A 25,617-nucleotide genomic window follows, 5' to 3' on the forward strand; every position below is an offset into this window, starting at 1 on the left:
GAGGTTTTAGAGTCAAAAAAGGTGTTAGGGAGTTTAATTGGGCATTGGCACCTATAGACACTGTGTTCTCTGACAAAATGCTGGCAATATTAGAAGACTCAGAAACGTATGACTAGAACCAAGGAGACCTATAATGTAGTGAGATGTGATCTTCCTAAACAAAAGTGTTCAGTGTTATTTCTACAGGTAAACCACACAGAGCAGAATAACAATAATAGAAGCTTTGTGGGATTGTTTACCAGTGGGGGTACTTTATTATATAAATGTATTTGATGCCTAGATCTTTAAAGACAATCTTACCCTAAAGGGAAGACTTGAAAAGATAATAGTAGGAAAAATTCCTACCCAGAAAGATAATTTCTACTATAAGCTTCCAGGATTATTTTATCAGTGTGCTAAAATATATGGACACACATTAACAGTACTTGCTTAGCTATCCCTATCATTTTGTCAATTTTTCTGAGTCACAAAACAGATTAAAGTCAAATTTGAGGTAATCCTCTCCCTTGATTCCTCCATCTAAAATCAGATACCCATAGCAATACCTGGTATATGATATGCTTTCATGACCTCCCGAGTTTAGGGAGGATATTGAAATATCAGCGATGCTACAAAGATAATCACACAAGAAAGGAGCCCTACAAAGGCAAGAAGATAAAACATATTAGGCGAGGCAGTGAGAGCTAAATTTATAAAGTCTGGCGATGCAAAGACTGCAGGGGGCTTGATCACAGCCTATAAATACCTTCAAGGTAACAATATAATTGAAGGGAAGAAATTATTTGGACTCTCAGAAGATGATAAGACAGGAAGCAATGGCCTGAAGCAATGAAAAAGATTGTTCAGGTAAAATTGCCAGGAGGTAGGGGAGAGGGAATTCTTTACTATCTGAGGGATGGAGCAGGGAAAGCATCCCCAGAGGAGACATTTGAAGCATCTTAATTGAGACAGTGCAATGCTCTTGAGTATGAAACAGGGACTAACAACTGTGCTCCTGTATGCTCTTGCCAGAGTTTAGAGCTCTCCAATGCACACCTGAAAGATGCCCACCTTCAGAGAAGTACAAAGTCATCAGAGGTATGTTTCAAGGCTCCTAGCCCTACCATCACTAGGAACATGATGACACTTCAATACTAGGAAGATATGAATTAACATAGAGAAAAGGTACTATTTGCTGCATTCTGCATTCAGTAATGTATTTAAGAAATGATACCCAACTTTTCCCCAGAAAATCAAAAGTATATCCATAAATATCATTTCAAGTTCAAACTGTAGCTCTTTAAAGGCATCAGGCATTGGAGAGATGGCTGGGTGGGTGACGTACTTGGTGAGCAAGCAACAAGATCCAAATTCGCATCATCAGCATGTATGTAAAAGCCAGGTATGGCAACAAAAATTTCTCAACTGATAACACATGGCCCAAAGGACACTAGGGGCTTACGAACCAGTCAATATAGCTCCAACAGTAGGTTCCAGGTTCAGAGAGAGACCTTGATTCACCAACATCTACCTTTAGCCTCCATATGTACTTGCACAAGTGTGTACACATCCTTTTACACATACACATACACACCACACACACAGATTACAAAATGTTGAATGACTCAGTCACAATCATTTAATGCAAATATGCCTAATTGTATATAAATATGACAGACTGAATGTGTAAGCCCTACATGGTTCTGAAGGAAAATGTGTATACCTAGAGGAAAATAATGTAACAGTTAACATCTAAGATCTTCAAAACTAAGGGTTAAAGGCCTCTATGGGAACCTGCCTAAGAGTGGTGTACATACAGGCAAACACACACATGAAAATAAATAGTTGTTAAAAATGACTGTGATAGTAAAAGTTTTTTAGAGTATTGATAACATATGACATGTGAATATAGGCCTGAAAACTCTTAACACAGATTCTGCATGAAAAGTGTCCTAGAATCAGATGTTGGTCGGGTATTCTCAGACAAGGAGTCAGATGGGACTGTTCTTTGGCAGAAACTGGCTGTGTATTGGGATGACTTTAAAGTATCTTTCCTCCTAAAATGCCAGTGTTTCCTCATCTTCAGTTGACTTAAGTTGCTTAGAAATCTTAGCCGGGTGTAGACAACTAGTCTAAATCCTTAAGGAAGTTTGGAATATCAATGTGTGCATATAAAACCTAGACTTAAAAATAAACATGTGTGTTCCATGGGGCTTAAGGAACACTTAGATAGACACTCGTCCTAAAACCTTTGTGTTGGCAGGTAGAAGACAGGAGCTACTTTATGCTCTAAGATGAGAAATGAGGTCTATAGTAGAAGAAATAATTTCCTATATACATCATATGCAGGAACTTGGGAGAGAGAAAATAGGAAAGCCTTCTCTCTGTCCTTTTACCCACAGGTTCTAAGAAGGAAAGATTGGAAAGGTCAAGTTTTGCTTTGTTATTTCATATTACTTTATATTCTTCTGCTGCTAAGATAGGGTCCCACTATAGGCAGCACAATCACCTCTACAGGAATAACAGGAAATCCCCTACCTCTTGAAGTATTCAAGGTAGTTTATTTTTAATTATATATATATATATGATATATATTACATATCACATATGTACTTTTGCACGCACATATAGGAGGTGTATGTACATGTGTTCAGGTTCCCTAGTGGCCAGATTGGTAAGATACCTCTGGAACTGGAGTTATAGGAGGCTCTAATCACTATTAACCACAGAGCTATCAATCTATCCCAAGGTGTATGAATTGAAGAAATTCTACATTGAAATTTATGACTCTTGGTAGGTAGCAAAGTTTGAGCTCATAGATCAGTGTTGTTCTGTATAGATTTGAAACACACACAGACATAACACATCCTTATGTGAAATGAACTGTTATCCTGTGGTTTTGGCTTCCACACCATAAAAATGTGACTGGCTATTATATCTTTGGATTGGCTTTCCTCACATATAACCACATGATAACTTTGGAGTGATGCCTCATTATTCAATTAGATCAATTGCTTTTTTGCAGGGAAAAGACCAGAACTCAGGTGCATGTCTGAGAAGCGATATCTCCCTCTTAAGGGAGGATTAAGTTTGGCGCCAAAGAAGCAATCTTTATTAATATATCCTTTATACCAATACCTTCAAAGAAAAAGCATTTGTACAAACTCTGAAAACATTACTATCATACCTTCTAGGATCTCTATCATCCATTATTCTTTCGTTTTCCTTATCAAAAGTAGATAATCATGTCTAAGAAGAGAGCTAATTAACTTTCCAGTTCTGGAAAGCAGCTCTTGGGATATGGTAAATATCCAAACTTAGAGGAGGCACCTTGAGTGCCACTGGGAAACACTCTTCTTTAAAATCTGACAGAGCTAAATAAAGGAGGATGATGCAGAGAAAGGAAAGAAAACACTTTCTCCAGAGCTGCCTTCCTGTGTCTGCATTCAGTCCAATGTTTGCACATGTTTAATGCATACACACAGCTTGATGGAGAAAGCTCTTACTTTTTGTTTTGCAGTGTTTGGGTGTGAGTCAAAAGGAAACATGTGTTTCCATTCTGTTTCTTGCAACTCCATCTAGGAAGGGGAAACAAACTTAATTCATACCTTCTAATACTGTTAATGTCAATACCGGCAAGTTCTGGGGGGGTCAGGGGGCAGTTACTAGGTCAGTAGGATGACATCCTTTTTGCCAGGACAAGAAATCAAGTACAAAAAGGTGCTGTCTCTCCTTAGAATAGTTGGTGTTTCATTTGATTGATTTGAGATCTTGTCTTTTTTTCTGTCAGTGTTGCTTGCATGCCTCCAGCAGGCTGTTTGTTTTGCTTCGGAGTTGAACTTCATTTGCCAGGCAAGCACTCTACAGTTGAGCTGTATTCTCAGCCCCCTCTGGCAGTTTTCTGTCTGTGAACTACAAATGAATATTCAGAAGGGAATCTGTGCAACTACAAGCTACAATCATAGGAATGTCCACGTGATCTTACAGAATAAAGGGAGTTGGATTTAAAGGCACATGTCCTTCGTTCATGCTTCACTTTGGCAAGGCAAACAAAGCACTGTGGCTCTTAGGAGGTAGAAATGGAGCCAACTAGTCAGTGTGTACTTGGGACTTCGTTTTCTCTACAAGATCAGGAAATGCTTAGCTGGACATTTCAGAATTAGAAAATAAAGGTGTTGAAATAAAACTTTAATGGGCAGTCTCCAAAACTCTTAACTGGTTAATGGAAGAAGCACATGTCATATTACATTGTCACAAAGTACTACAAACCCAGTTTCTGGCCACATCCCTCAGACTAAAACACTAGAACCTAAATTGCTTAAGAATGGGGAGTTCAGTTCATTTTCCTTGTTCATTTCCAAATCCCAAGAACTTAGAACAATACTGGCAAAGCAAGAGCTCCCTGGAAAATACCCCATTATCTTTGGTCTCTGATGATCTGGCTAATTTTCATGTCATTTCTATTCCATCAACTTGCCTCTGACCTAACCTAAATTTGTCCTGTTATTTGCTTGATAGATGCTCCTCCATATGTTTTCAGCTCAAACTCTTGGGGACTTTTAAAATGCTTTCAAATGAAGCATGTGCTTTGTGAATCATTTGACAAGAATTCATGATGTTTTAGAGGAGCTTGTCATTTGTATGTCACACCAAAATTCATTTTCGTTTTTTCACAGTTCAGTATTGGATATGAACTTTGATGTCTAGCTCAGTAACAAAGCCTACTGATCTAAGAAGCAAACATGAAGGTCTGTTAACCTGAGGAATTTAGGCATCAAGTCAGGAGCAAATTAAACAGGATTTGCTCCCACTTCTATAAATGTGATTTGCTCTACAAAGGCCTACCTTTTAAGCTCTGACTGCCTTCTGCCAGGAGACATTAGAGGCTAACAGAGCAGGGAGCAACAGGCCAGGGCTGCTACGAAGATACCAATATCTGGCTTACAATGGCCATATGAAAATTTAAATACGGACTACAGAGAGATTAAATGTATTTATCTTATTTGAGGTCATTTAGGGACTTCAACCAAGTGTATCTGAAGCAAGAATATCCACTGGGATATGAAACTATAGCTGGATAAAATTTCTGTGCCAATGTATTAAGTTTGAAAGAATTTACTCTGAAATTTGGGGACAAAAGTAACTTCAAAGTTCTTTATCTACCTTATTGTATTTAAAACCTCATATTGGGTTCCCTATGTGTCATGAGGGTGCCAAAGAAATGTAAGGCTGGTAGACTAATATCATTAAGAAAGAATAGGGGATGCAAAGATGGCTCAGAGGTTAAGAACACTGGCTGCTCTTCCAGAGGTCCTGAGTTTGATTCCCAGCAACCACATGGTGGCTTACAGCCATCTGTAATGAGATCTAGCCCCCTCTTATGGCCTGCAGGCATACATGCAGGCAGAACACTGTATACATAAAAAATACGTAAATCTTTAAAAAAAAAAAGAAGAAGTTAAAAAGCCAGGTTGTGGTGGCACAAGCCTTTAATCCCAGCACTCAGGAGGCAGAGGCAGGCGGATCTCTGTGAGTTCGAGGCCGGGCTGGTCCGCCAGCCTCCAAAACAATACAGAGAAACCCTGTCTCATAGAAACCAAAAAAAAAAAAAAAAAAAAAAAAAAAAACCAAAAAAAAAAAAAAAAGAATAGAAATGCTGGGAAGGAAAAAAGTGTCAGATACAATGAAAGCTTTCTTTTCTGAATATAAAAATTGTATCAAGACTGGGGAGAGGGATCAGCTGGTTAACACACTTGCTATGTGAGCCTGGAGACCTGAGTTTGGTTCCCAGAACCCATTTAAAGATGGAAGGAGAGAATTAAGTCCACAAGCTTGCCCTTTGAGCTCTCAATACATTCCCACTCCACAACACACAGACACACAAACACAGACACATACACGCACACACACACACACACACACACACACACTTTCAATAATCTTAAAACTTAAAAACTAAATGACTTAGTTGCAGCTACATAGTCTGGATTCATCACAATATTGCATTACATACCTGTCCGTAATTTTGTGGTGTTCTGAGGCTCAAACTCAGGGCAAGTTGGACAAGCACTTTGCTTTTAAGCTGTACCCTACATTTCCTGTTCAATATATTTGTTAGAATTTACTTAAATAAATATCATAGGTCCTGGTAAATTTACCACATCTCACTCATATTACCCATGGGCTTTACTGCAATGCAAAGTTAATAAACCAGTGTGTGTGTGTGTGTGTGTGTGTGTGTGTGTGTGTGATTAGAGTAAAAAATGGCAGTCTTTAGATCTTTTTGAGCATCTGCAACAGGTGGTTAGCTAATCTGTAGAACTTTAGTGTATTCACACAGATAACAGAGCTAGACCTGTCAATTTAATTGTACTGTGGAGATTAAGTGAGTTGATACAGGTGAAATGACTGGCATATTTCTGAGACAATAAACAAAACACCAAATGCAGAAGCAATTATAAACTATGCAGGACACCAGAGAATATGTGGTCTTGGCCCCAAATAACAAATGAGTAGAGTTGTTTTCAAAGGAGTTTACTCATCTATGTATAGTAGTTTATATTTAATAAAGAGCTGGATAATTTTATGAGCATTAAGGGAATTTGTAGCTATCCAAGCTAAGATAATGAGAGGGGTTATTAAATTCTTTGCTTCACTGCACATCATTTGAGGCATTGGGGATTTGTTTTTTAGGGGATATCAATACGTTCAAACTGTTCTCCCCTAAAATTAAGCTCCAAAAGATGAGGTGCAAGGCCTGAGAGAACATTTACCAAGGATAAAATCTGAGGGTCATTGGCATGCACAGGGTCAGCAGTTGGACCATTCAAATATTTTATTTGCATTTGACCTGCCAGTGATGTGGTCGCCATGTGCTGTGATTTGAAAGTGAAATAGCCTCCACAGGTTTGCACATTTGAGAAATTTGTCCCCAGCTATTGCTGCTATTTGGGAAAGTTGTGGAATGTTATCGAGGTGAAGCTTCACCATAAAAATTAAGTAACATAGAGCAGGGTTTGTGTCTTTATTGACTGACCCCACTTCTATTTCCTCTCTCCTTTCTGAGTACAGATGCAATGTTCTCCCCTAGCCTCCTGTTCTGGCCTACTGTGATTTTCCCTGCCTACTGCCATGTCTTCCCTGCCTTGATGGAATGTATCCCCAAAGCTGTAAAACAAATTAAACCCTTTCTCTCTTAAGTTGGTTTTGTTGGGATGCTTTATCGCAATGTTGAGCAAGTAACTAAGACACCAATCTCTTTAGAAAAGGAAAAGGATTATTTGTAGTAGGTAGAGGGCTACAATGAGAGAAACCCATCACTTTGTACAACAAATACACTAATCAAAAAATAAACCATAGTCCAATCACATTAGCATGTCTTTGTTATTCTTTCCAAGTTCCCAGGCACAGTCCCTTCAGCACTGAGAGGCTCCCCACACTCCTTTTTTTTTTTAAAGGGGGTGGCTATACCAGTCTTATCATGAAAAACAATTATATAATTCAATACTATGGTTCAATGGGACAAACATGCTTGCTGCCAACTCTAAGGAGCTGAATGTAGCATGCACCAATCCCACCCTCAAATAAATAAAGTGTAAAAATAATTTTAAAAGCAATTATACTCATTTTTATGAAGGGACACATGTACATCTCTCATTTGTCATTCCTGCAATCCTATGAGGTTGTAAGTATAATATTTATAGTCCCACCATTTACCCATGCCTAATGCTACATAATGGTGGTCATAGGAATGAATGTTGTGTCCCCTAACTCTTATTTAGTGACCAAAGGGTGCTTAAACCTCTACTTCTATTTGAAAATCTCCCCCAATTCCTTTGATTTTTGCAATACTCTACTGTCTAGGTAATTCTACACCTTCTACCATTTTATTTTTATCTCACCTCCATTGTCTTCCTTCATCTTATAAATTTACTTATGTAATTCCCAGGTTTGCACTCGGCTACTACTCTGGAGATCTTAGCAATTCTCCAAGCCTCTGCTGTCATTGAAGGCTGAGATATTCCAGTTTCTAACACCAACTCTGACATTTTCTCTGATAGCATTACACATTTTCAGCTGGATATTTCCAGTGGTTAAACTTTATATCTCTTATATTTTATATCATCAGAGTTAAAAACTTATTTTATCATACAATGTTTTTTAATGTATGCTGTGTTTGGCTATTTATTGGCAGCATCACAATTTCCTCACTCACATATTCTTCATCTCTCTCCCTTTCTGTGAAATAGCTGGAAATATCTGCTTATTCTCTCTCTGAAATATCCTTTGCTCTCATCCTCATTAATTTCCTATGACCCATTATCATCTAGTAAGTCTTGAAGATACTTTTTCTTGGACCTTCTAAACAATGCTATTTGTTTACTTTGAGCCCACTGAAATACTATTTTCCTTCAACAAGTCAAAGCAATCTTCTCAAGAACTAAGAACTGTAGATTCTAGATTTAACTATGTATACATATTACATGAAAGAAAGTCAAAGGCAGGACCAAATATGGGAAGGAGAAGGTCAGTGAAGGGTAAGGAGGGATGGAAAAATGTATTAAAGCATGGATATGAACATGGCATGTGTGTGTGTGTGTGTGTGTTTGTGTGTGTGTGTGTGTGTGATTGGCAATTCTAACTTTAAAAAATAATTAAACAGAATGGGAAAAATATTCACTAATCCCACATCTGACAGAGGGTTGATCTCCAAAATCAAAGAACTCAAGAAGCAAGTCTCCAAAACAGCAAAGGACCCAATTAAGAAGTGGGCTGCAGAACTAAATAGAGAGTTTTCAATAGAGGAGTCTAAAATGGCTGAGAGGCACTTGAGAAAGTGCTCAACATCCTTAGCCATCCGGGAAATGCAAATCAAAGCAACTCTGAGATACCATCTCACTCCTGTCAGAATGGCTAAAATCAAAAACACCAATGACAATTTATGCTGGAGAGGATGTGGTGAAAGGGGGACACTCCTCCATTGCTGGTGGGAGTGCCAACTGGTTCAGCCACTTTGGAAAGCAGTATGGAGATTCCTCAGAAAAATGGGAATAAACCTACCACAAGACCCAGCAACTCCACTCTTAGGCATATATCCAAAAGATGCCCAGTCATATAACAAAGATGTCTGTTCCACTATGTTCATAGCAGCTTTATTTGTAATAGCCAGAACTTGGAAGCAACCTAGATGTCCCTCACCCGAAGAATGGATAGAGAAAATGTGGTACATCTACACAATGGAGTACTATTCAGCAGAAAAAAATAATGGAATCATGAGATTCGCAGGCAAATGGATGACACTAGAAGAAACCATCCTGAGTGAGGTAACCCAGTCACAAAAAGAGAAACATGGCATGTACTCTCTCATATATGGATTTTAGACATAGATCTGGGGAGTGCCAGCCTACAATCCTATTGCCAGAGAGTCTGGGAAACAGAAACTTCATTTCCTGGCTGGTTAAGTACTGAGCTGAACTCAAGAAAGCCAGTATCAGAGAGGGAGGACTGATGATCAAAGGGATTAAGACTGGGCTGGTTGAACCCCCAGAAACAGCTGACCAGACAAAGGTTAACTCTTGAATCCCAGGCATCAGCCTGGGAATCCAGCATGGGACTGATCAAGACCCCCTGAATCTGGGTGTCAGTGAGGAGGCCTAGGTAATCTATTGAGCCTTGGACAGCAGATCAGTACCCATCCCAAGTATACACACGGTCTCTGGACTCCCATAGAACAATGTGAGGTGCACTCTCACCCTGAACTCTTGGGGAAGGGCCTAGGCCCTGCCCTATATGAAATGACAGACTATGGACACCCCCATGGAGGGCCTCACCCTCCCTGGGGGAAAGAGGGGATAACGGGGGGGGATGGGGGGGAGGGCACGGGAGGAGGGGAGGGAAAGGGAGAGGGACCTCGTACTGACTTGTGAAGCAACCTTGTTTCTTATCTAAATTTAAAATGGAAAATAAAAAAAATATTAGTATAAAAAAAATTAAAAAATCATTTATATTTAAAAAAAATAATTAAAAGAACAAACTGGATATATCATCTACCCACACACTTTCAGTGTCTTCCTCTGACAGAAGCAATCTATCATCAGTACCATATTGAAATCCTTCAACCTAGGTCTATAAGATCCCTGGAAAGGAAGCAAAGAAGCAATCTATCATCAGTACCATATTGAAATCCTTCAACCTAGGTCTATAAGATCCCTGGAAAGGAAACAAACAAAAACAAAAAAAATGTAAAAACATGCCTTCCATTATCTGCTGTGGACTGGGTCCTTACTGGGCATTCTTACATGCATTCTTATAAATCTTCAAGTCAGCCTGAAAACAGCATTATAATTAGCATCTGCATTTCCTTAGCAGTCAAGTGATTCATCCAAGGCCATAGAGCTAGTTACAAGCTCAATTAGACTTAAATGAGATCCTACTTGCTTCTCTAACACCAACACACTTTTCTTTCTGCTCATGCCCACTATCTGTGTTTCTCACAGAATTTATTGTATCCAAATGGACCTTGTCAATAATTAGAAGACACATCATATATTACATTTCTTTTGTCTTCTTTTCAAGTCAGCATCTTTATCTGGAGTGCTTGTTCAGCTTCCACAAGCTAAACTCAGCAGACACCACTTCTTCTGTGTACATTTGTAGAAACTTAACACCAGCTCTATTCTTGCCTCTCTTGTAATATAGCCAATTGTGTGTTAAAACAAAATCATAGGTATGGCTGTAATTCTGGAGGTGAAACTTCTTCACGTCTCCAACAATTGCGAATGAATTGCTGTTTAATAACTATGAAGTGAATTAAAATGATCATGGTGATGCTTTCGACTCTGAATCTTTCATTAGTATTATAATCATAATTAAGAGTCAGGACTGGTTTTGAAAGCCCATTCAGCTGTTTATTGGCAGTGCTATCTTGGCAAAATTCTCTGGCTTCATTAAACAAGAGTTGACTCATTTGTAATAGGAAGATTTTAATAGTGAGTGCCCCTATAACAGAAGTTAAATGTGGTTCTTAACAAAGTCATGTACTTGATATTTCAGCCATCAATATTAGTGGTCATAAGAACAATGAGAGTAACACAACATCTCTGAATAATGCCTTCTTAAGTAAATGTCAGCAATAACTATCTATCCATTAAACAAATTCCCATGTAACAGAAAACAGCAATAAATATAAAATGAATCATGGAGTCAAATATAGACTAAGAAACTTGATTGCCGATCATCCTTTGTCACCCTGTGTCTGAAATGGCGGTGGGATGAAGGTTGGCTTGGATGGATCAACAGAACTTATATAAATGTCGTTAAGTGATTCTAGGCTCGAAAGGTGTCATCTCAGAATGGGAAGTCAGGCCTAGCTGTCAGTAGAATCTTTGAAGCAAATTCCGTTATACAGTTCCATCAGCCATCTATCAGTGAAACACTAACAAGTTAAAACAGCAGCAATGAGAGCACCACAATCTGAGAATATGATGCTGTGGAGTGGGTGGCTAATGAAGTCTCCATCAAGGAGCTCAGTTTCCTTGCATTGTGAGTGCAGCCAGCGATCTAAAATCCATCATCTGTAGCTTCAGGGTGGCAATGAGTTATTGCTTTTCCAGTTGCACTGAACAATACCCCAGGAGTAATGACTAGAAACATTGTAAGCGGTGGGACAATAAGATAATTCATCTCACTGGCATGTCCAGCAGTGTTAAGTCAGGCTTGCCACTAAGGCACAACAGCACCAGCTCTCACTTAATGGTATCTGGAGTTTGCATATCATTAGTCTCTTATGTTGAGAAATCTACTACACAAACTTGTTTGACTGTCTGGATGACCATAGTCACACAGGACACAGGCATCTAGATTCTATATTTTATACTAAATATCATTCCAGATCACAAATGTAGATTTGGTTCATTCATATGAGTGACTTTTGTCTTTTCAAAGGCAGCTAAGCAGACTTACAGAAATACTTTAAGAGAAAGCTTACATTTATCCATTTACTGACTTTAAGGTAGTAACAACTTGATTCCTTAGAATTATATCCTACTTAGATTTAAATCTCAGAGACCCGATTTAAATATTATCATTGTTTAGGAATAAAACAGAAAACTTTTTTCGCCAGATTGAATAGTTCATTGAGGAAAAATCATAAAACATCAATAGAAAATCCATTCATGACTCATAGCTCAGTCTAAGTCAAGAGCTAGGCCAAAGCTCTAAGCCCTTAGTTCATAATTAAATGTACATGTATGTCAGATGTGTGTGAGAGACATGTGCCCATGTAGTGTCTTATGCACATGAGAACATATCCACATACTCAATGCAGAGTCCAAAGGAAGAAATTAGTATCTTGCCCTCATTCTCTACCTTATTCCCACAAGACAAGGCCTCTCACTGAACCTGGAGGTAGCCTGGCAGCAATCATCCAGGAAGCCCCAGCAGTCCTGGTGTGTTCATTCCTCACAGATGTGTGCTGAACTCACATCTCCTAGATGCACAGTAGCCCTGGTAGCATGGGACTGTGTCTGTGTTCATCCCTTTTCAATTATTCCTTTCTATCATTTTTTATTTTGAAAACAACCTTTTCTCACTTTACATTCCAATCCCAGTTCCCATTCTTTCTGCTCCTCCTGTTACCTCCACCTACCCTTCCAGTCTATCACCCCCTACCACTCCTCAGAGAGGGTAAGGCTTCCCATGGAGAGTCACCTTACTTTGAGGCAGGACCAAGACCTTCACCCCATTCACCCTAGGCTGAACAAGTTACCCCTCCAAAAAGAATGAGGTTCAAAAGGCCAGTTAAAGCACTAGGGATAAACCCTGGTCCCACGGTGTTCTTCATTCTTATGAGCTCTAGCGAAGTCAAGATTTATCATAGCATCCTCAACACAAAGCACTTTGCCTGGCACAAAGTGAGTGCTCAGTGTTTGTACAATAGATGGTGGACATAAGCTTAATTCTCCTAATTCTAATTTTTCAGACTTCATACTACATAAGCATTGAGGAAGCTGAAGGATACCAGTCTAAAGGGCACTTGTGTAAGTGATTTAGCTTGTCATACTTGTCTACCAGACACCAAATATTTTCTATATACGTTGTCAACAAAGGATTTATGATTACATTATCAGGCATTTAATTTGCATATTAAATTTATTATTCATTTCCTTTACATTTTGAAGAATTGTAATCTATGAATATTTGTATGTCTTTCTGGCTTTCACTTTATTTTATGGCAGTAACTCTTCATCTGTATGATCTGGATGCACTCATATCAGGAACTTGATTCTAACAATGATTGTGTTCAGCTGTGTTAATCCCCAAGTAAAAGATCACAGCAATTATGTCTTTATTGGATACAGCAGCAGGTCCAAGCTGTTTAGATGCTGGCTTGACATAGAAAGGGTTTTCTCCCCATGGTTATTGCTTACTGTGCTTGGTGTCAATGATGGTGCTAATGGTGTTACATTTTTTTTGCCTGTTTTCTTCCTCTTCTCTCTCCCCTTTTCCCTCTTCATTTGCAAAGTAACAGATTTCCATTTTATATTAGAAATATAATGCTGACACTGGGTTAGGGAGTGTTGTACACTCACTGTGAGTCTAGAGACCCATGAAAATTTGCACTGAAGGGGGACTGAAGCATAGTTCTTTAGCTCACCACACAGAATGAGACTGAATGCAACATAATGAGGGGCAAAGATTCTAAGTCTTAGGCTAAAGGATCCCTCCAGATCACAAATATAGATGTGAGACCAATACTACAATGTCACTTCCAAGTTATTTCACAGAATTGGATTTGGGTAAGATGATGGTTTTGATTTTGCTGTTATTTTGTTTCAGTTCTTGTAAACAGTTCCATCAGGCTTATAAAATGCAAAGAAACTTTACGTTTATTTACAGAATACATTCCTCTTTTGGATGATGTGTGTGTCTATGTCCACACATATCCTCTGAGTGCACTCATCATATATTGTGTGTTTCTTTAAGAAAACTATCCTTCTATATTTGTGCAGGCTTTGTCACAAGCAGTGTGTAGATAGGTTCTGTCAATTGCTCTTCACGAAGAGCTGGCAGCATAATCTTGTTATTTCCTTTCAGAGAAGTCATTTTCTTTAAGTGACAAACTTACTTCCTAATACCAGCAATGAGCCTTTGTTTTTAGTCCAAATCTGTCCACTTTAAATTGAGATGGTTGTACCTGGCACACTACCCTCAGATCCATGTATGGAATGGGAAGCAACAGATTTAAAAGGAAGCATCATGGACTTAATCAAGATTTGGGAAAACCTTACTGATTGCCAAGGCACACAGTTGCCTGTGGTCTAGTTTATGTAAGCAGTCACCTCAGTCCTGCCCTGCCCCCAGCTGCCCACCCCCTGCTGTCTGCTTCCAGCTTCTCCAGCTCTGCTGGGATGGCACAGCTAAACTGGGAGCTGCAGGGAGGATGCCCAGCATGCCCTCTGTGCACAAGTGGCTAATGATCTGGAAAAGCTCCTAAGCCCAGAAACCCCAATGAGGCCCTTTCCACTAAGAACAAATAGCAATGAAAGGAAATGTAAGCCAACCTGCAGTGTGCAGCACTCTGTGGGAAATGAGATTGCCTCTGCTGGACACCTTTGTATCTCTCTTGTTCTCTCCCTCTTGGCTACTAGCAACAACATCCCTCTGTACTCCATTGGACATCCCCTTAAACAAAGTCCGGAGTCCAATCCAGTTCCAACAATGGCCAAATCCAAGAATGAAGCTGAGTTAACAGCCATCTGATTCCACTGAGAACTAACCTGACAGATGCCGGTGCTTGACTATAAATATTCATGCAGAGACAGCCACAATGAGGCATCCAGGGTGAATTTATAGATGCAATAGACCAGAGGAACAGACCATTTATCACATTTCAGCTCTGCTCCCTTTTATTCTCAAGGAGTCTCTTTGAATGTCATAAATTGTAGAGAAACAATATTATACAAGACAAACTTAATAAATACTCCATTTTCCCACATCTGACCCAAGAGATATTACCAAAACTTTTTTTAGAGGGCACAGTTTGGGGAAGCAATGCTGCCACTGTGGCTCAGGGACTGTTGGACAGTGTTCCTTTGTCTTGCCTAACTCAGCTTGTGCACACATCTGCATTGTAAGTCAGGAAGGAAGTTGGTGAGCAAGGTTATAGATTCTTGTCAAACAAAACAGATGTCCTGACACATAAATTTTCACTATTCCTGAAAGGCTCATAATTTAAAAATGAATCCAAGAGGATTTACTATAAATTACACACAGGGAGAATGAAATTAATATGATGTCTTTTCTACACCAGCGTTAACTACATAGGGAGAGGCTAATTGCTGCCCAGTTCTCTATGACCTTCTGTTTTATAGGTGGTGAAAGGAGGTTGTCAAAGGCTGCCCGGGAGCAATAGCAACACTTCATGGGAATGCTTTTTGTGATCCTGTGAAGGTGAGCATAACATGACACAGCTCCAGACAGCCTAGATGGGGACAAGAGGCAGATGTCACCCATAAGTAACACCAGCTGCTCTTCAAATGCTGAGCTGATTAACTCAACAATAGATTTCACTGGAGGGAAACATATTTGAAGCAATTATTTGCCAAATATCCCTCAGCCCCGAGGCATCTTACCTCCAAAGAATTTCATTTGTATGCACATGAACTTCAGCAGAGATCTTTTTGCCTTTGTCAAACACATTTCATTCACGATTTCATTAATAACTTCAATTGACATAGAAAATACTGCATCATAGAAGTCTGAACCCCAAACAAAGAATGCTAGCTAATCTGAAATAAATGATTCCTAAGCTATTTTGATCTCTTGGCTTTAGCTAGTTTTTTTAAAAAGGGTTCAAGCTTGTCATGTTTAATACTGATTATCAGAGGCCACTTAAGCCCCAAGAGTGGGAAGACTTGTGGTTCAAAAGGAAGTATCAAAAAGGTGGGAGGGAATCTCAGTGTCTTGGTTAGAGCAACTGATAATCTAAGCAAAGTATAAAATGGAAAACAAACAAACAAACAAAATCATGCCCAGAGCAACTATTCAATTCAGCCTTCCTATCTCTTTTATTTTTTTTCTTTGTTCCTATTAAATGCCTTCATTTTTCCAAAGGTTTGTCTACACAATATGTGAGTTTAATCCCCAGCACCCACATAAAAGCCTGGGACAATAGAGTGTGCTTGTAATCTGAGCAATGGAGATGTGAAGATAGGAGGATCCCTTGGGATTGCTGGCCACCAGCCAGTCTAGAAGAATTAATGAGTTCGGGGTTGAGTGTCTCAAAAAATAAGGTGAAAAGCAATTGAGGAAAATGGTTCATATTGACCTCTGGCTCCCACACACATATGCACAAATATGCATTCATATATAAAGTTACACATACAAATGTATACACATACAGAAATAAAAGTACTTTTAATGAATTAGTGAATGAATCAAGACGTGCAGTAGACTAGAAGTTTAAGAAGGAAACTATTTTCTTGAAGAGATTTAAAGGAATGGAGATTTCAGGGAAACACAAGAAATGTGAAAACTAGTATGAGTTTAGGGCTAAGCATGTAGCTGAAAATACGCAGTGTACATCCCCAAAGCCTATGTGTGCACCTGAAGCAGACATGACTAGTTGAAGCCAGAGTTCCTTCGTTTGGAGTTCATCCATTGCTACCAGAAATCTTGCCAATGTAAAGATCACAGTGAGATATTAAGAGGCCAGGAGAAATTTATTGGCTGGCCTTGCTTTGTGATCTGTCTTAGAGTGAGTGATTACCACTGGATCTAACTCACTGGTACTCTTCCTTCTAATAAAACAGAAGGGGCGATAAAAACAAACTATTTCAATAACCATACTGATAAAATACTTTGAGAATTTATAAGAATTTATTGTTTTGAGTACCAATTTACAAGGTGCCATTTTATTTTTGTGTCTCGCTATTGCTTTACTACTTTTTCATACTCAAACAACATATTGACACTACATTATGGATGATATCAACCTCTACTTGGCTGTGTATCTAATTTAATTAGCCTGACTGCCTTGTTAAGGAACCCTGAGCACAGAATTTCCCCTTCTACAATTAGCTCCAAAGTAAAAGAATGGTGCTTCGCTCCCATGCAACCTCAGTAGGAGCACATCCACACCAGATGCTTGGTCTTTGTCTCACATCAATGCAGCTTATCCTGCTGCTCTGGAATGACATTGTGCCCCATGTTGTGTGAGTTGGAAGGTAAAAATCCAATGAAACAGTATGGTGAGAAAGAGATGTTTAAGAAGTGGATTGATAGCATTTTTTTACTAAACTTGAAGACTGAGTTCTCTACTGCCATGAGAGGGCATATGCCTCCCCTCTACCTAACAAGGTATACAAAATACTATATTGGAAGCTCAACTGTGGATCCCTGATCAGCCAACCTAGGGATCTTAGATTTTCAAGCCTTCTATGAGAAACTGTGAGAAGAAAACTCCCATGATTTACAAACTGGTCAATCTCAGGCATTTTGTTTGCAATAGCACAGACTGAACCTTGCATATCCTCTTCATGTCTGCCGTAACTTCATTGCTTTCACAAGAAATTATTCAATCAACAAGTGGGCTAATCCACTGAACATGAAACCCTGCAGAGAAGTACAAATGGCCAAAATTGTTTTGCTGTTGCTATTTTGACTTATATTCAATAATCTTAGCCATTAGATAACTGGGAATTACAAGTGCTTTGAGATTCTCTTACCCCCCAGATAGGTGGCTACAATTAAGAAAAATAAACACCATCATTTTCTCATTGTCACCCATTCCTAGTCCTCCCACTAGAATATAGCTTTTCTATTCCCCCATCTCTGGTAGATTAATGCATCTACCCTTGAGCCCTACTTGTTACTAAGCCACTCTTGGTCTGAGCATTATAGCATAGTTATCCTTTACTTTACAGCTAATATCCACTTTTAAGGGAGTGTATTCCATATTTTTGTTTCTGGGTCTTGGTTCCCTCACTCAACATGTTTTTTCCTAGCTCTATCTATTTGTCTTCAAATTTCATGCTGTCATTGTTTTTAACAGTTGAGTAATATTCCATTGTGTAAATGTACCACATTTTCTTTATACATTCCTAAGTTGAGTAACATGTATGTTGTTTTCAGGTTTTGTTATTATGAATAAAGCTATTATAAACATAGCTGAACAAGTATCCTTGTGGTATGATTGAGCATCTTGTGGGTATATGCGCAAAAGTGGTACAGCTGGGTCCTTAGGTACATTGATTGTCAATTTTCTGAGAAATCTCCTGGTTTTTAGGAACCTTTTCCTCATACTGGGTTGCCTTGCCCAGCCTTAATACAAAGGAAGGAGCTTAGTCTTACCCCAACTTCACATGCCATGCTTTGTTGATACCCATGGGAGGCTTGCTCCTTTCTGAACAGAAACAAAGGTGGTGTAAATTTGGGAGTGTGTAGAGGAGAAGTCATGGAGGGAATGGGAGATGGGGGAACTTAAGTCAGGATATAAAGTAAATGAATAAACTTAATTTGAAATAATAAAAACAAATGATTGGATGGATGTGGAAAAGATGTACTATCACACTGATGGTGAGAATGCTAACCAGTATAGGTACTATGGAAGTCAATGTGGAATTGCCTGAAAAAAAAATAAGCTAGTCCTGGGGAAACCTTCAGGGGTAGAGCACTTGGCTACATGTGTGATACCCCTCAGCATTGTTGAAAAAGAAATTAAAATATAATTATCACATGATCTAGATATGCCATTCCCTGCTAGATACTTGAGAGACTATGTCAATATGCCAGAAAAAGACTTGCATATCCAGGTTTATTGAAGTCCTGTTCACCATAGCTAAGAAATAGGAAGATTGTATGTCTGTCGGCAGAGAAGTGGGTAAACAACATGTGGCACATGTATACACTGGGATTTCATTCAGCTGTTAGAAAAACTGGATTCATGACATTTGCCAGAAAAATTTTCTAACTGGAAGCATTTGTGCTAAGAAATTTATTGGATTCAGAAATAAAGTATGTTTTCTCTCATATATAGGCTCTAGGTTTAATGTGTGTGTGTGTGTGTGTGTGTGTGTCTGTGTGTGTGTGTGTGTGTGTGTGTCTGCAGGAGAAGGGGAACCTTGATGTCAAAAGAGTGGAAAGAAAGGAATCTTCATTTTTAAATTGAAAGATTTATTTTTCTTTTCTGTTTGTGATGTCTGTCTACTCATAGTTATGTGGTTGCCTTCAAAGGGCAGGAAAAGTTTTAGTCCTCTGGAGCTAGAGTTACAGGTGGTTGTAAGTCACCCAACATGTGTGCTGAGGACTGAACTTGGGTCCTCCAGAAGAGCAGCAAGAGTTCTTCCTGCTGAGCCACATGTCTTTCACCTCTGGAAAGGATCTTCAGGAATTGGAGAGGGTGGTGGAAGAGGAACATAAAAAGGAGCCCAGAATGATGTCATACGTATAGGAGAACAACAAGGTGAAAATCTCTACTTTGTATGCTAACATAAAATACAAAAAAAAAAGATCAAATTAATTTTTTAAAAAGACTCAGTGTAGAATGAAATCTTTTTGCCTCCTGTCCAATCCTTTTTGTTTTCTACAATATCTTCTGAGTGCTTCTCTTTTGAAATAATTTTCACATTACAGTGAAATAAACCTTTCAGCAGATGAAGCTCTCTGGAAGAGTTTCAAGAAGCAACCTAACTGGTATTTATTGTTTTGCTTTCTTGATGCCTCTACTTAACTCTCCAAATTGCGAGACTGGGTTTTACAAGAAGCTTGTGATTTTTTTTCTAATTTGATTCTTTTATTCTGATTGGGTAGGTGGAGGGATACAGAAAAAACTAAACTCGATAGCAGATTAATGATGATTTCAAATGAGTGGACCAAGGAAGGTGTGCATGTTTATTAAAAGTCTTCTTACTTCAAAAATGTATGAAGTTTTTCACATTGCAGAGGGGAAAAATGACTCCTTTATATAATCCCTACCCTACATTTGGAAGGAAACATCTTTGGGTCTTTAGTGCTTTGCTAATAGCAATCTCATTGATTTTCTCCAAGGTGATATTACATATCCTGAAGGAAATTTTATAGTGAATTTTTTTACTTGTATTACTAAAATATAATGTCAAAAGTAAAGTATATTTTATACAGAGAATATGCACTCACAAATACAAGCAAATGTGTATTACTTGAATGCCAAAGCATGGTTAGAGATGCTTTTCAAAGACACCAAAGAACCACAGAACTTAATAAAGGCACAGAGTTCTAGCTCCTATGAAACATTCTTAGTATCCACAAATGGTTTGAATCAAACTCCCAGCCACATTCCAAGCAAACTGATGAAGAGTGAAACAAAAAACCCTTTCTTACGAATGAAGACACCATAACAAGTGTGAATGCTTAGAAATGACAGCATATTATCTGATGGAAACAAAGTTTATGAGTAGGCCAAATCATATTTTTTAGGAAGTCACACTAAACAAAAAAAAAGAGAGAGAGAAAATAAATCAGCATGAAAATGCAAGTGAACTGGTAATAATAGCCTAGTTATAGCTGCCATGAAATAGTCATTAAGTTATACGCAGCATCAATCTCTCAGAGTTTTGTAAATGGTGCTGGCTCTTAGAGGCTGAATAAAGATAAACTGTAGTGACTATGGCTTCCTCTCTCTTTTCTCCTTGGCATGGGCTTCTATAATGTTTAAGCTCCAGCTCCTAGCACCATATGGTTCCTGAAGCATCTGAGACAGAATTAAAAATCTGCAACTAGATTCTACATTTACTTATGCCTCGTGGTTTTTGGAGCCCAAGGAGGGCCTTTTTCATCTAGCTGGTTCCACTGCCAGACAACACCAGCAGTGTACTACTGGGGCTAAGCCTGCTGCTGTGGACCCAACTTGCCAGTTCCAACTCAGGAGCTCAGCAAAGAAACTCGACATTCTGCTTTTGGGACCTGCAGATTAGCAAAAAGTTTGAGTTAAAGATTCCCAGCCAATGTCCCCTTTCCTCCTTTGTGAGATTGCTACTAATCCCAAATGATCTTTTTCCTAACTGCTTTTTCCCTCTGCTATTTAAACTGAATCCTTTCTGCTCCAAATTAAAACCATTCTTTCTAGTCCTGTCATTGCTAACTAACGAGGACAATTACTCTCTCTGCTCTTGGTGGCTACACGTGGGGTACTGGTGGAGGAGAATCATATCTTTCTTTAGCCTACTTTCTTAACTGTAGACTGCACAGGTGATAAAATGGGTTAATTGTTGCTATAAAAATATTTTTTTCATCCTCATGAGGAAGAAATTTTCCCCCTCCAAATCATTTTAATTTCTTTGTTTTACATGATACATTTTATGATCTGCAGAGTCTGGGAGTAAAAATTCTACCCTCACATAAACACGAGATCTAAAGGAAAATGTTAACTATGCAATATACATGCATAACTCAGCTTGGTTGTTGGATATTTTCTTTTGTGTCATGCCCTCTGCTACTAGAAACTTAGCTTTCATCACATATTCCTTTCATTCCTGTTGGTCACATTTGCAGCCAAACTTTATGAATGAATTCCTTTTGGAACAGACTCACCATATCTTAGAAAGATACTATTTATAGTAAAACCAACAGACTGTAGAGCCTGCAAAGTCTATAATGCTGATATATTGGCCCTTTAGAAAATATTTGCCAATTTATACCTCAGGATGTTACTAACATTCCTCTTGATTTTGCTTCTTGCAACCCCTCAGTTGAACCATGACAGAGAAATCTCTTATCTACACCCGATGGTCACCAAAGGATTCCCTTCAGGACCAAAGTGAACAGTTAAAAAGAGGAGTCTAGAAGGAGCTATTTTCTCTCATGACGCTGAGGTCTATGAGTGTGACAGTTTGGACAATTGCAGGCAGTCTTTAAAAGTATGTACACCTATGTCACATTTACGTAGAATGCTCTGTGCTTATCTAACTCACAACTCAGATCACCAGGAAGAAAAAGGGATCCAGATCAGGCTGGGCAGGTACTCACTATGTGAAGCTGGAGGAAGTCACCAAGTCCTGGGGCACTGTCAATGCGTACTAAGATGCCATCCTTCACAGTGGTGCTGAAGCCCACAGCCAGGCGGTCAGAGCGTGTGCTGGGTCTGTCATTCGCTGGCCAGGTGTAGAGGATGAGGCCACCACTCTTTCCAAAGATGTATGTGGCACCAGCTATAAAGACGAAGAGAAAGGGCACATCAGGGCTACTGTCTTACATATTGGCTGCTCCAGCACACTGTTGAGATTGCAAGAGATGGTTTTAGGTGAGAGCCTTCTTCTACTGGACAGTATTCAGTTACTAACAGGGATGCCTTCCCAAACATTGGAAGGTATCCATCTCATCAAATTAAAGATGCTAGCAACGGAAATGAATAAATAACAAAAACAGATGTTAGAGAAAGACACTCAGTACCTTCAGTTCCTGCTGCATAACTGTGGAGTGTGTGTGATACAGTGGGTTATGAACCTTGTTATATGTTAATAAACATCTATCTCTCTTCTACAGTAGTAGAATACGCCTACCATTTGGCTAGGACAGGCATGAGGTAGAAACACTGTTTCCGCCTCTGGCTATCACTATCGGAAAATTCTCATCAGTGGCATCAGGAGCCTTACCAGGGGTACTGCACCGCAATGCCTGCAGCTTTCCCAATCCACAGAAAGGAAATGTGGCCTGGTGAAAGGAAGCAATGCTGGTGAGGCAATCTTTCTATGAGGTGCCTGGAAATGGTAGTGATTTACCTTTCAGAATTTTTAGATTTGGGAAATTCATATATATATATATATATAATTGAGATATTCTATGTCTGGGACTCAAACATCAGATTTGTTTGTGTTTCTTATAGTTTATGAACAAGAGCTGCAGATAACTTTAGACAGCAGATTGTAGCTTGACTTTATCTTGACTCTTGTGACCTATCACACTATGTCAAATGTGATTTCCCCAAATGTGGCACCTTGACAACATTCGAACATTTTTGCATATTTTAAATTTGGGGTTTCTGGACTAGAAATGATCTAGCTGGATGACTCAAAGTATATATTATTTCATTGTTGTATTGCTATAAATATATTGGCAGAAATTATTTGTGAAGTCTTTTAAGAATAAATAAATTCTCCCTCAATATTTATCAGATAACACTTATCTGATATTGGCATAATAGTTCTCAACTCGTTTTATAAGTTAAAATCCAGAAAGGAGACATAGGAGATGTAGAAAACCATCTGAAGATAATGCCGTTTTAATACAAATGATGTATGCAACTAGCTTTATCTATGCTGTTACTATTTACTTGTATTTTTACAGTATTAATCTTGGGGTTACCAAGAATACATCAATGAAGCTACTTATAAACCAACAGAGAAAATGAAGAAAATATTTAGCGATGGTTGGTCCTATTTATCAACTTGATGGTATCTATTAATTAACTATGAGTAGAATCTTCTGGGCATGTCCATGAGAGCATGTCTAGACTGGATTCATTTAAGCATAGAGACACAACTACAACACAGGGGGGTGGGGTCGTGGACTATACACTAGAGTGACCACCAGTAGTGATCTCCCCAGCTTCCTGACTGCTGATGGAATAGGACCGGTTATCTGAGATTTTTACCACCAGCATCTCACTGACTGAGGGACTATATCCTGGAAATGTGAGAGAAAACATACCATTTCTCTTTTATGTCAGTTTTTAGTGGGGGCAATTTATCACAGGCAGGTGTCATGTAACTAATAAATCTTGGCATTTTAAAATATTTTAAAGTCTATTTAAGAAATTCTTATCTAATTCTAACTTAGGGCAGATGCCGCAGGTGCTTTATGACAGTTACCAATAGTGAGTAGTTTCATATGATAGACTTCTCAATATCAAAATATCAATTGGCATTAGATTTTCCATGTGAATCCCAGTGAACTTGTGATGCTTATAACTAGTTTTGTATACATTATACAATCAGTCATTCAATATTTAGCATTTACTAAAAATCTCAATCAGTGATCCATTCCTATTGTTACAGTTAATATATAGAAAATATTGGAATAAATTACACTGGTAGTACAATCAAGAAACTTCATAGCTGGCTTAGAAATAATAGTCTCATTTGGGTTAGAATTGGGAGTTTATGTCATACGCAATTCTTGTAGGAGCACTAAGCCTTCTGAGATGTGCGGAAACCCACTTTACTTTTTGAAAGGTCACCTATGAAGCTTGTTTCCTTTAGCTCCATATGTATATTGCAAGCGACACAGAATTTTTTTGTCCCTTTATGAGTTTCTCAATCCTTAGGGGACTCTCCAGAATCATCTAGAGAAACTGGGACTATGGTATGTAAAGTTTATGTTAATTCCATATGCAAAACAATGTTTGCTCCTTACTATGCACAAACACCCTCAGAGCTGCTTAAAATTAGACATTTCGGTAAAAACAATTTATGCCTGATATCTCTCCATCTGTGAGGAGTTTAAACAAGTCCTCTTCTGAAGATGATCACAAATGTCACCATTGCTCCCTTCATTCTTTATTTGGAAAACTGAAGGTTACTCAGTGATTAATGTATAAAATTACCCCCAAAATGTAAATCAGTTTGTGACATTTCATGCCAGTTTATGAAATCTTACCCACTTCCGTTCTACATTCATAGTAGATTTGCTATGGATGTTTATTCCTACTTGGCCAGTGAAGAATTTTATCAGCACAAAAATAATGTCAAAAACGCAGAGCAAGACACAGGGATTTATCACTTGCAAAGCCTTTTTTGCATCTTTAGGTGGGCCTCAGCAATTGCAGGGGCTTCCACTTCATTTATCAATGGTTTTAAGAATGTGCAGAGGATCAAATGTCTGTCTTAAATCAAGGGGATCCACTCTTAATTTCCCCCAAGAGCTCTTTTCATCACATAGTAATATAATTACAGAACGTGATTCAACAATGGAGCAAAAGTTTTCCATATTTAGCCTTACATACTTCATGTCTTCTAAGACTGAAATAGGCACAACCAAAACCACTGCCCCAGTGTTGGCATGCTTGCAAATAGCATTCTGGCTTTCAGTTAGCAGATAACTTCACAAACTTTCTTTACTTCTCTGTTTACCTACTACTCTCTCCAATAATTCTCTGTGTTCCACATAAAGTATCTGTTAGAAGGTAATACACAGCCTTTTACACATCATGTTTACAAGTTATGATGGTGCTATCTTTTAAATCAACAGAGAAGAAAATCTCATTTTAACATCAGCAGATAGGTTAAATTGATAGAACATCTAATTTTACAAAGCTATTCTTATTTATTTTCTAGTTCTGAATTTGCAATGGCATAATCTTAGATAATTCTAACTTTGTAGATGAAAAGGTATAAGAGATACAATGTGCCCAGTGTCTGGTTTATTTTCTAAGGTACAAAGACTATAGAAACCTGTTCCTGGGATTACGTTTAGCAGTAAGGATGACCAAACTTCCCAAATAGCCCCACAGTTTAACAATTCTGCTAGATGAAGGTAATTAATTGCCATAATTTTCTATACTGACAGTGCCATTTTTCCAGCTTTTGTAGTTTTGCTATCTTGAATGGTTTTTAGAAATAAATACAAACTTTCTGTTTGTTTTAAATAAAAAATGTCTAGTGCTCC

At 38.5% G+C, this 25,617-nt stretch overlaps 1 protein-coding gene across 39 annotated transcripts in view; it reads right to left on the reverse strand.

The window, feature by feature from the left end:
- Nrxn3 (neurexin 3) overlaps positions 1 to 25,617 on the reverse strand; it is a 1,553,154-nt gene that overhangs the window by 336,737 nt on the left and 1,190,800 nt on the right. For all 39 annotated transcript variants that reach the window (XM_040743341.1, XM_040743340.1, XM_040743342.1 and 36 more), the window contains one exon: positions 21,982 to 22,163. In XM_040743341.1, the coding sequence (XP_040599275.1) occupies positions 21,982 to 22,163 (182 nt within the window). The remainder of the gene's footprint in view (positions 1 to 21,981; positions 22,164 to 25,617) is intronic.

Source organism: Mesocricetus auratus, unplaced genomic scaffold (assembly GCF_017639785.1).
Source record: "Mesocricetus auratus isolate SY011 unplaced genomic scaffold, BCM_Maur_2.0 Super-Scaffold_15014, whole genome shotgun sequence".
Classification (NCBI taxonomy): domain Eukaryota; kingdom Metazoa; phylum Chordata; class Mammalia; order Rodentia; family Cricetidae; genus Mesocricetus; species Mesocricetus auratus.